The sequence below is a fragment of the Opisthocomus hoazin genome, chromosome 2 (assembly GCF_030867145.1).
Source record: "Opisthocomus hoazin isolate bOpiHoa1 chromosome 2, bOpiHoa1.hap1, whole genome shotgun sequence".
NCBI lineage: Eukaryota > Metazoa > Chordata > Aves > Opisthocomiformes > Opisthocomidae > Opisthocomus > Opisthocomus hoazin.
This window is the reverse complement of record NC_134415.1, coordinates 92,645,916-92,656,913: the sequence shown is the minus strand read 5'-3', so window position 1 is coordinate 92,656,913 and position 10,998 is coordinate 92,645,916. Positions and strand designations below refer to the sequence as shown.

General features: G+C 46.6%; 1 protein-coding gene across 2 annotated transcripts; it reads left to right on the top strand.

Annotated features, from left to right (window-relative positions):
• The first annotated feature begins 1,105 nt into the window (after positions 1–1,105).
• TPBG (trophoblast glycoprotein) lies at positions 1,106–10,052 on the top strand. 2 transcript variants are annotated; one of them, XM_075414456.1, is made up of 2 exons: positions 1,106–1,195; positions 2,418–10,052. In XM_075414456.1, exon 2 carries the CDS (start codon positions 2,523–2,525, stop codon positions 3,648–3,650), a length of 1,128 nt encoding a protein of 375 aa, XP_075270571.1. In that variant the 5' UTR covers positions 1,106–1,195; positions 2,418–2,522; the 3' UTR covers positions 3,651–10,052. The 2 variants fall into 2 exon arrangements, with proteins under 2 accessions (XP_075270571.1, XP_075270572.1); XM_075414457.1 differs by lacking the exon at positions 1,106–1,195 and adding an exon at positions 2,025–2,101.
• Positions 10,053–10,998: the final 946 nt, after the last annotated feature.

The window sequence follows — 10,998 nt, the reverse complement described above, 5'->3', positions numbered from 1 at the left end:
AAAGTTGTTTTATTTAAACAAGAAGAGAAGAGATCAGATTAACAAGTGTTTTTCTTCCTCTTGCAAGCTTTAGCAGGCTTAGCAGGTGCAATTTACTATGGGAATAATAGGAAACAATACGGAAATATTTGTTCTTTATTATTTGCATTACTGCAGCACTTGCAAACACCTGTCAGGCATCACTCCACAAATGTGGAACAAGCCAGCTGGACAGGCACAGAGAGCCAGGAGCTACCAGGACAACTCTGATCAGCACAATGAGCAGATCGGTGTCCTTGCTCCTGATTGTATTATTCCATTAAAAATGACACTGTTTGTAAACATTTCATAAAAAAGATTATGGGTATGCTCACAAAGGATTTTTTCTATGATTTATCTCAGATTTTTTGTTAGTATTTTCAGTTACCTGTTTTTAAAAGCTGTCTCCTTTTGGAAACTACCTCTTACTGGTTACTGAATTTCACTGTTGTCTAGCAGGCCAATTTGGTTTTTTTTTTTCCTTCGAGTTTTTCAAAGAATTTTAATAGATTCTGAGAACATGTCTTTCTCTTACAAAATGTGGGATGTCTTTACCTATCTACTTTCCTAAGCATTACACTAAGACAGGCACGTGGACCTGGAACGCAAATACCTTTTAACAAACTAAAAACTCCTACAGTGTGGTGCCACTGTTTTTCTAACTCATCACTAAAGCAATAACTTTCCAAACTCCCAGAACTGCTTGCGAGTCTAAGACCTCACTGCTACTTCAGCCACTCCGTATATTTCCTTTTCTCCATAATCTTCGCGTAAAGAGCATGCTGGTTTATCGGCTGGCAGCCCCTGCCTGCCACCCCAGCCCCAGGCTTCTCCGCACCAGAATACCGGCGTCATGTCAGAGAGGGGAGAACAGTCCTACAGAAACCAGTGTCTTAGCTCCTTATTCCCCAGATTCCGGGGCCAGTTTTTCTCGGGACTTCATAGTGGATTCATCTGTTCATTTCCCCTATGGCTTTTGACAGCTGTAAGATTTCTGCTGACTTTCCCGAAGAAAGGAACCTGGTTGATCGGGAAAGCAGAAGGAGCGTGACTCTGACGTGCGAGGAGAAGGAAACCTTGTGTCAGCAGTCACCAGAAAGGTGAGGAAAGCCCGAAGGAGCCACAGATCCCAAGCGCTCAGATTCGCGTCGCTGAAACTGGTTATCTGAACACGCTGGTATGTCTTCTGCGTTAATTAGATGCTATTTAACTATCTCAGAGGCTTCACAGGGCCCCAGGACAGCTCCCACCATTCATTCACCCCTTCCTCACCCCCCCCCCCCCCCCTCCGCGGAGGGACCCAGGCGGGTTGCTGGCCCGCAGAGCAGCGTTTGTGCCACCCGGGCTGCCCGGGCGCGCCGGGGAGGTGCTGGGACAGCCATAGCGACGGAACCGGGTCAATGTTTTACGTACAGATGGATATTCGGGCTTTTTCCTCCTCATGACAAAGTTTAAATCTCCGCCAGGACCCGCCGGGTCCCGCGGACCCCCCTCGCCTCCCCCCAGCAGCCGGGCCCCGGGCGGGGGCCAGCCCGCACGCCGCCCCCCGCCCCGGAATCCCCTCAGGATTTCCCAGCCCCGCCGGTCGGGAAAGCTGCGGTAAGCGGCAGCCAGGCTCCGGCGGGGCGCGGGGCTCCGGCAGCGCTCGCCGCCGCCGGCTCTCGGCTCGGGGTGAGGCCGAGAGTCGCGCCAAGCCGCGCCGCGCTGCCGGCCCCCTCCCTGAGGAGAGCCCCGCACGGAGCGGCTCCGCTCGGCGGCAAGGTGAGCCGCCGGCAGCACCACCTGGGCCGGGGGGCGGGGGGAGATGGGGGGAGCCGGGGGGAGCCGGGGGGCCGAGCGGACCCTCCCGGCGTGCTCCCAGGCGCGGCGGCTCGGCGGCGGCGGCGGAGCGGGGTTGCGGGGGCGGCGGGCGGGAGCCGGGCGGGGCGCGGGCGGCGGCGGGACCGCCCCTCAGGGCAGGCGCGGGCGGCGGCTCCCCCCAGCCGGGGCGGCGGTTGGTTTCTCCTGTCAGCGGCGAGGGTGGGCGCGGAGTTGGCGGCGTCAGTTCTCTCCGGCGGAGTTTGCTCTGGACGCGGGGCGGGAGGTGAGAGACCGGGACCGGACGGGGCGGGGCGGGGCTCGGCTCCGCGGTGGGTTTTGCGGGTGGGATTTCGCACCGGTCGTGGCGGGGAGCAGAGAGCCCGGGGGGGCGGCGGGTTGGACCCTTCGCTCCTCTCCGTGCTCCGCCGGGCGGGTGGGGGGAGGCGGCGGCGTGAGCCGGGAGCGGGGGAGAAGTTGTTCCTCGGCGTGGGCCCCCCGCGCTGCCCCGGGGCCGGGCGAGCCACGTGTCGGGGGGCCGGCGGGCCGGCGGGAGCCGCGCCGCCCCGCCGCTGCCCTCTCGCTTTCCTCCCCTGCCGCAGGTCTCGCTGCGGGAAGCGGAGCCGAGCCCGGAGGGGAAGCGCCTGCCCCCGGCGGGAGCCGCCCGGAGCCGAGGAAAAGTTGCGTACGGGGCCGGGCCGGGCGCGATGGCGGGGCGCGGCGCGCTCTGCCTGGGGCTGCTGCTGCCCGTCCTGCTGGGCTGCGGCTCGGCGCAGCAGCCCGGCGCCTGCCCGGCCCTCTGCGAGTGCTCCGAGGCGGCCAAGACGGTGAAGTGCGTGAACAGGAACCTGACGGCGGTGCCGCCCGAGCTGCCCTCCTACGTGCGCAACCTCTTCATCACCGGCAACCGCCTCTCCCGCCTGCCCGCCGGCGCCTTCCCCGCCCGGCGCCTGCCCGACCTCAGCGCCCTCAACCTCAGCGGCAACCACCTGCGGGCCGTGGAGGCCGGCGCCCTGGCCGGGCTGCCCGCCCTGCGGCAGCTGGACCTGGGCGGCAACCCGCTGGTCTCCCTCAGCCCGCAGGCCTTCGGGGAGGGCGGCAGCCCGCTGGAGGAGCTGGCCCTCCGAGGGGCCCTGCGCGACCACGGCGTCCTCCTCAGCCTGGCCGCCGTGCTGCAGTCCGGGGCCCTGCGCAACCTCAGCCGCCTGGAGCTGGCCGACAATGGGCTGCTGCTGCTGCCCGCCGGCATGTTCACCGCCCTGCCCGCCCTGCGGCAGCTGGACCTCAGCAACAACTCGCTGGTGGGCCTGCGAAACGTCTCCTTCCGAGGGCTGGGCCAGCTGCAGACCCTCAACCTCAGCGACAACTCCCTGGCCGTGCTGAGGAACGGCACCCTGGCCCAGTTCCGTGGCCTGCCCGCCCTCCGGCACATCGGTCTGGGCCGCAACACCTGGGTCTGCGACTGCACCATCGAGGACCTGGTGGCCTGGCTCAAGGAGAGCGACCAGGTGGAGGGTAAAGAAGCCCTGACCTGCGCCTACCCCGACAAGATGCTGGGCAAAGCCCTGCTGAAGATCGATGGCTCGGACCTGAACTGCTCTGTGCCCGTAGACCTGCCTTCCCAGCTGCAGACCTCGTACGTCTTCCTAGGGATAGTCTTGGCTCTCATCGGGGCCATTTTCCTCCTGGTTTTGTACTTGAACCGAAAAGGAATCAAAAAGTGGATGCACAACATCAGAGATGCCTGCAGGGATCACATGGAGGGCTACCACTACAGATACGAGATCAATGCAGACCCCAGGTTAACAAACCTCAGCTCCAACTCGGATGTCTGACGAAGCGCCGCGGACACGGGGCAGCGCACAGTAGCTATGCATGAAAAGTAGACTTACGCTTTACCCTCGCGCTTGCTTCCCTCTCCCCGGAGAAGTCTCAGACGTGCTTGTGACATGAGGGGGATATGCCTCCCTGTGACGTAGAGTTCAATTTTGTCTTCAGACACTGGGCAGCTGCGCATGGCGTTGTGCTGCATGTAGGAAACAAGCTGCTACTTCTTTTCCTCCTTACCTTATCTGTACTCGTGGGAAATTTTTTTCAAGATCTTGAAAGAAAGAAAAGATTCTTTATGATCCTCCAAAGCCACAAGAGTTTATAAAAAATTTACCGAAGCAGACACCATTCAACAAAAGCTGCCTCAACTTTTTGGGAAAACAAACGTTATGTTCCTCTGTGCCAGTTTTGATCTTGTATATCCGAACTGTGATGACAATGATTCCATTTCATAGACTACCTTGAGATTTAAAAAACCAAGGAACTGCTTTTAACAACTCCTCTGTTACAAAGAAGGAAAGCGAATAGTGAGCATGCACAAATACTTTATAGTTTTACGTGTTAGGAAACTTACGATCGCAGTAAGTCTCTTACTATTTTGTAGAGTTATTTTTGGTTGCAGTTTATGTGAAAAGAGAGGGGGGTTTATACAAACTGCATCTAACTCCCATCTGAACTGTTAAATTCAATAAACAGTCTTACAAGAACTGTCGTGTTGAACTTTGCTGTTCAATGAGAAATGTGTGGACGTCTAAGAATGTGGGTAGCTTTATAGTCTATGGAGGACATGGAGGTGACTCAAGACAGCCAGCATGGCTTCACCAAGGGCAAGTCCTGCCTGACCAGCTTAGTGGCCTGCTATGATGGAGTGACTACATCAGTGGATAAGGGAAGAGCTATGGATGTCATCTGTCTGGACTTCTGTAGGGCCTTTCACATGGTCCCCCACAACATCCTGCTCTCTAAAATGGAGAGATGCAGATTTGATTGGTGGAGTGTCGGTGGGTGAGGAATTGGTTGGATGGTTGCATCCAGAGGGTAGTGGTCAACGGCTCAATGTCCAGATGTAGATCAGTGACAAGTGGTGTCCCTCAGGGGTCCGTACTGGGACCGGTGTTGTTTAATATCTTTATCAATGACATAGCAAGATCGAGTGCACCCTCAGCAAGTTTGCAGATGACATTAAGCTGAGTAGTGTGGTTGACATGCCTGAGGGACAGGATGCCATCCAGAGGGACCTGGACAAGCTCAAGAAGTGGGCCTGTGTGAACCTCATGAGGTTCAACAAGGCCAAGTGCAGGGTCCTGCACCTGGGCTGGGGCAACCCCTGGTATCAACACAGGCTGGGGATGCAGGGATTGAGAGCAGCCCTGCCAAGAAGGACTTGGGGGTACTGGAGGATGACAAGCTGGACATGAGCTGACAATGTGTGCTCGCAGCCCGGAAGGACAACCGTATCCTGGGCTGCATCAGGAGAAGCGTGGCCAGCAGGTCGAGGGAGGTGATTCTGCCCCTCTGGTCCGCTCTGTTGAGACCCCACCTGGAGTCAAAGTCATGGACCTGTTGGAACGGGTCCAGAGGAGGCCACAAAAATGATCCGAGGGCTGGAGCACCTCTCCTGTGAGGAAAGGCTGAGAGAGTTGGGGTTGTTCAGCCTGGATAAGAGAAGGCTGCAGGGAGACCTTATTGCAGCCTTCCAGTACTTGAAGGAGGCTTATGAGAAAGACGAGGACAAGCTTTTTAGGCCTGTTGTGATAGGACAAGGGGTAATGGTTTTAAACTAAAGGAGGGTAGATTTAGACTGGTTGTAAGGAAGACATTTTTTACAGTGACAGTGGTGAAAACCCTGGCACAGGTTGACCAGAGAGGTGGTAGATGCCCCATCCCTGGAAACATTCAAGACCAGGTTGGACAGGGCTCTGAGCAACCTGGTCTAGTGGTAGATGTCCCTACTCATTGCGGCAGCGTTGGACTAGATGACCTCTAAAGGTCCCTTCCAGCCCAGACTGTTCTGTGGTTCTATGATATTCTCTGAAGTAATAGCCCTGCAGTAGTAATCTGAATAAAATTTCATACAAACGTGTATCTTAGAGACATAAATGTTTATGACAATTTTGTGAAGTACACTGGGAGAATTACACTGATGAATGAAGAGAGCAGTTTCACTTGGTACAAAACCCCCTGCTCTCTTAAAAGAACTGCAAAACGTTGAGACAAATGCTAGGGTCCACCCTGCTGGGAAGGGCAAGCTGATAGAATTTTTGTAAGGTCTTCTCTACCAAATTAAAAAAAAAATAATTCAAATTAAATTGTGGAGTTTGTAAGCTAAGGAAAATTTTACCTGAGTGGAATTGTTTGTTATAAAAAAACATACTTTCATGTCCTGAACTAAATTAAAAGCAGCTCATTGGTGTGGTCGGTGAGCTTCAGGCTTGTAAATCAATGCAGCACTTACTAAGTGCTTACTGTTTCATTTTAAGCTCTCTGTACATGTGAAGTTCAGTAGTGATCCACATCAAGTAACTTGATGGAACTTTACATTTATCTTAAAGCTTGTAACAGGTGCATTTCAGTATTGTATGTTCCTCATGCTTATTACTTGCTTGGGAATGCATTTTTTTGGAAATAGATAAAGCATGCAAAGAGAAACTTAAAAAATGCATCATTTAATATGCAACTCTGATGACTAGAAAAGGTGAGCAAGAACCTTCCAATGGCCACCGATAATTAATGCACTTTTTCTAATCCATTTATAGATTGTTAATGAAAAAAATACACCAGCTGTAAAAGTGTGATGTGAATTGTTATCTGTCAGTATATCTGTGGAGCTTTTTCCATGGACGCTGTTACTTGAAGCTCTTGAGCATCTCTAAAAGTTTATGAATTACCAGCTAATTTCCTTCGCTTTCAAAAGTGACAGTTTTCTCATAGATATATGCCTTTGGTAAGAGCTCATAAATATAAAATAGTCCTTAAAGTATAGGAGGAAATATAAACTATTTCGGGCATCGGTATTATTCGGATGCATTTTTCTCTCCTTGCAATTTCAGACAAAGCAAGTAGCACAAGTTGGTGCAGACGATTTTTCTATTGCTTCAAATTGGCTTTGTTTAGTAGCAGTGGGGTCTTTTTAATGTAGTTTTGTACATTTGCCCTCAAAAGTAAAAAAGAACTAAGTACAATTATTGTTTAATAAATCAGTGTATTTTACAATTAATCTGAGTTAAGTGATAGCTGATTTCTCCTGCTGTAATTTAAATGTATGAGCAATATCTGGTTAACGGCATATGAATTAAGTTTGTGGATTCTTAAAAAGCAGACTGCTAGTCTGAATGGTAGCTGCCCATATATTAAGAATAATGTAAAAAAAACCCCAGTGTGAATAACTATTACTGTGCAACTATGCAAACCGTTCATACTTGATATACATAAGATAGTTTAGATAAGAAGCTAGAATTTACAATAGCTATGCAGCGTGCTTTGTTGTGTTGGTCATTTCAGAGATTATCAGCTTACACTTATTTATACAGTGCCAAGAGGAGCAGACCGTCATCCTTGCTGAGGATGCTCCTGCAGTGTAACAGATAAAATATGTACAAAGCAAGCCGTTTCTTGGGCAATTTCTTTGGTTTTGTTAACAGATACTTCAAAGTAACTACACTAAAAGCAATCATCTGTGATGTGTTAATGTAGCCATGCGTTTATAGAGCTGTGCAAGGACAGGCAACAACTTTAATCGCAGTCCCTCATCAATGGGCTGAGTATTTGTATAGTGAGCAAGTGTAACTGTTGTATTACGTCTATTATTCTAAAGATTATTATTTTTGTATCATAGAAAGTCAATGTAATAGAATTTTATTAGAGACCTGGTGATGACTACTTTAAAATAATTTTTGCCATTTGCTTATGTGTGTATTTATTAGGATGTAATAGTTAGCACGTGTCAGTATTGTGCTGGATAACAGTCTCCTACAGTGTTTGACAAATAGTGAATGCTTTGGTGTTTTGTACAATGCATTATTTTTTCTTAAATCCCCTTTCATAAACAATGATTGAAATTTGTTTTCCTTTCCTTTTGCAAAATAGTTAACAGTGTTACTCAGAAGACATTTAAAACGTGGCTCCTAAAGTGCTTCGGAACTTGGTTCAATAGTCTACATTTAAAATAACGTTATTTTAAGGGTTCTTCTGAAGCACATTTTATAATCTTACTCTGCTTTAACACCATTTCAATGAAATTTCAATTGATCACCATTTCCAGAGCAGCTTGAATAGTAAGGCTGTTTTATTCATTCTTCAATAAAACACATGCAGTACTACATGCCTCTAAACTGTGTTTTGTATACATAAACCTTCAGAGTTCTGCAGACACGGTTGTCACTGATATTTCATAGAAAACATCTGGACTCAAGTAGTGGGCAAATCGTCAGGGAAGGCTGCACAGCTATAGAAGCAGAAAGGATGGGTTGTCCAAGGTTCACCTGCTTCCTTAAAACTAGTTTTAGTTGTAATAAACTTAAAACTTTCTTGGAAGAATAGCACAAGGAATTGCCATAGTTTTAATATATTTTCCTAAAGTACTTTGGATAAGCACTGTTGCCAGGTAAGAAACAGAAAATTCCCCAAATCTTTTTTTATTCAAGGTAGCTTTATATTAGATCATCCCACTTTTTTTTTTTCTTTCAGCAAGCCATAATATTACCAATAATTCTGACATCCAAAAAATGATTTGAAGTTTTGCAGAATGGCTTTAAATCTTTTCATTCAGGGTAATTTACCTTTTAAGCACTGGTGACAATCCCCAGTGACATGCCAGCTAGCGAAGCAGTCTGTTCAGACCCATATTCAGTTGTTGACAGAGATGTCACTGAAGACAGGGATGGCAAAATATTCAAAATATGACTGCACTAGGATCCCAACTCTCATTATTCTCCCAGCATTTTCCCTGTGGTATACTCACTCTTTATGCATCTGCATAATTTCTTCTTCGCCTCATTTTCTCAAGAAATCCATTAAAAGGAGTATCATGAATCTGCACAGGTAGAGCAATCAGTCCGACTGCACCTATATTTTGAGGTTTAGCATCTTTATTTCCCTATAAGCCTTAAAGTGAAAAAGAACCTTTGTCAAAGTGCACAGAATGAACATTTGACACTCACTTTTTTTTCTCTTTAGCAGCTGAACATTTGAGAAGAACCATTCATTCTCAGCATACGAGGAAGGAAAATAGCGTTTGGGAAGAAAAACTTTTAGTTTTCAAGCTTCCAAATGACACTTGCATTCTGTGAGAGAAGGTTGAAGGGAGAAGTTTATAAAGGAAACGGAGTTATCCCTTTGTAATGGGTCAGCACTGGAAATCACAACGCTAGTAATAGGAACAATTGCTGATTGATTCTGTCTGTTAAGTTCTGGTCATGTTTTATGTATACAGCTCTAATTTCTTCCTGTTGCTAGAAATAGAAACATTTTGGTAACAAATGGAGTCACATCCTATAATATTTATAGTGCAGGTGTTTCCTCTGTGAGATTTTTGTGGGATATAGTGGAAGACTGAATTTAATTCAGCATCTGCTGATTTTGATAATGACTAGATCAGGCCCCTAGCTTAATGCTCCTTTTTTTTTTGCAAACGTGCTGCTTACTAGTTCCAAAGACCTTGGCTTGAAATCAAACACTGCAAGCCCACCAAGGAAGAGAGAAAGCAGTCCATTTGGGGAGTGTACAATTCATTAGATATTTCACACATGCTTAAAAAAAGACAGCAGCCACGTGGGAGCAGAGGATCTTTTGCTGATGTAAGTGTACTCTGCTAGTCAATACAGCAGTAGCAGAAAAGTGGTGCCTTGTACCAATGCAATAAACATAACAGCATTCCTCTCCCACCTTGGGGGAAAAAACCCCAAAACACCAAGCTTTTAGAAGTAAGAATACAGGTTTGCAGTGTAAGTATGTCCTTAAAAAGGGCTTTTGCCTTCTCAACAGCGTTACAATTTATGTGTTGTCACATCCTTGGAAAACCTTGCTACGCCAGAAGTCATCTGTCGCGTAGGCAAAGCTTGAAATCAGGCCTTGCATTCCCGGTGTTACCCTAAATAGAAAAAGGGAACTGTTAAGGAAATTAAAATGGTACTTTAGATGGTGTATTCATGTTGCAGTTAATAATTTAATACTTGCAATTACTTATATTTTTCAAAGTATTCGCTAGATAGCTTTTTCTTTTTGATGATAGACTAACAGAATAACAGATTTATGTTTTCTGGTAATTATGCATGAAAACATCTGAATTAATTAGCAATGTTGTTTGAGTACATACAGTGATGAAAATGTTAGAAATCTCGTGTTCTAGAATGTTTTGCTATTCTAGAAATTTTAGATGCGCAAAAAACTACTATAGCTTTTTCAGATTGAAGTTTTATTTCTTAATTAAAAATTATTCTTGAAGAAAAACACAATAAAATATTTACCAGATTGCTTATAAATATTATATGTTCACCCTGTTGATTTAATTACTGTAAATCCTTACAGATATTGAGCCCTTTGCTAAAGGTGTAGTTGTATTCTTTATAGCTCAAATTGATGATTGTTCTGTGAATTTGCGTGATAGAATAGTAAAAAAGCAACTTCCATCTGGATAGCCTGATTAATTTCTTTGCAAAGAAATTTGGTCAGTGAATATAATGTGTTGTGTTTTAATAGTCTGTGTTATTTTGGACACAATTTGGTAGCTTTTGGTGTTTTAACGTATGTGGTATTGATTTTCAGGTTAGGTGCCAATTCTAAATTTAACAGTAATGGATTTTCAAGTTTTTAATGACTAGATCAAACTGTGTGTTTTAAAGTCTTCAAATACATATTTACATAGTGAAATACAAAGAAACTGTTACTACTGATGGTGTGAATTTTCTTACTGTGAAGGAACTATTAAAGAAAAATACTGCTGAAACAGAGAATGAAAGGTGAATTCCAGAGGAAAAAGCTTACTGATGACAAACTCTTTTATTCTTACAACTTTTTAAATGCAAATATTTAGATTGTAAATTCAAAGAGAAGGATGACATTTCATCTTCTCATAGATAGCTAGTGCAGACACCTGAAATTTTAGCAGGACGTAGTGATTTATTTGGAGCTGTCCCAGACGCGCAGCTGACAACTCGATTAGTCTTGTGTCCAAGTTGTTTGCTGTTATTGTTTTTTTTCACATCGCACACCTAACATGGAAGGCTGCTTGGCTTTACACAGGATGGATTAATCTGTCCTAGATTTTGTCTTCAGACTGATCTGTCTTGGTATCTGTCCACAGTCTACTTCACGTACTCTGTTTGTTTGAGTAGAAATTTTATCTATGGCATAGCC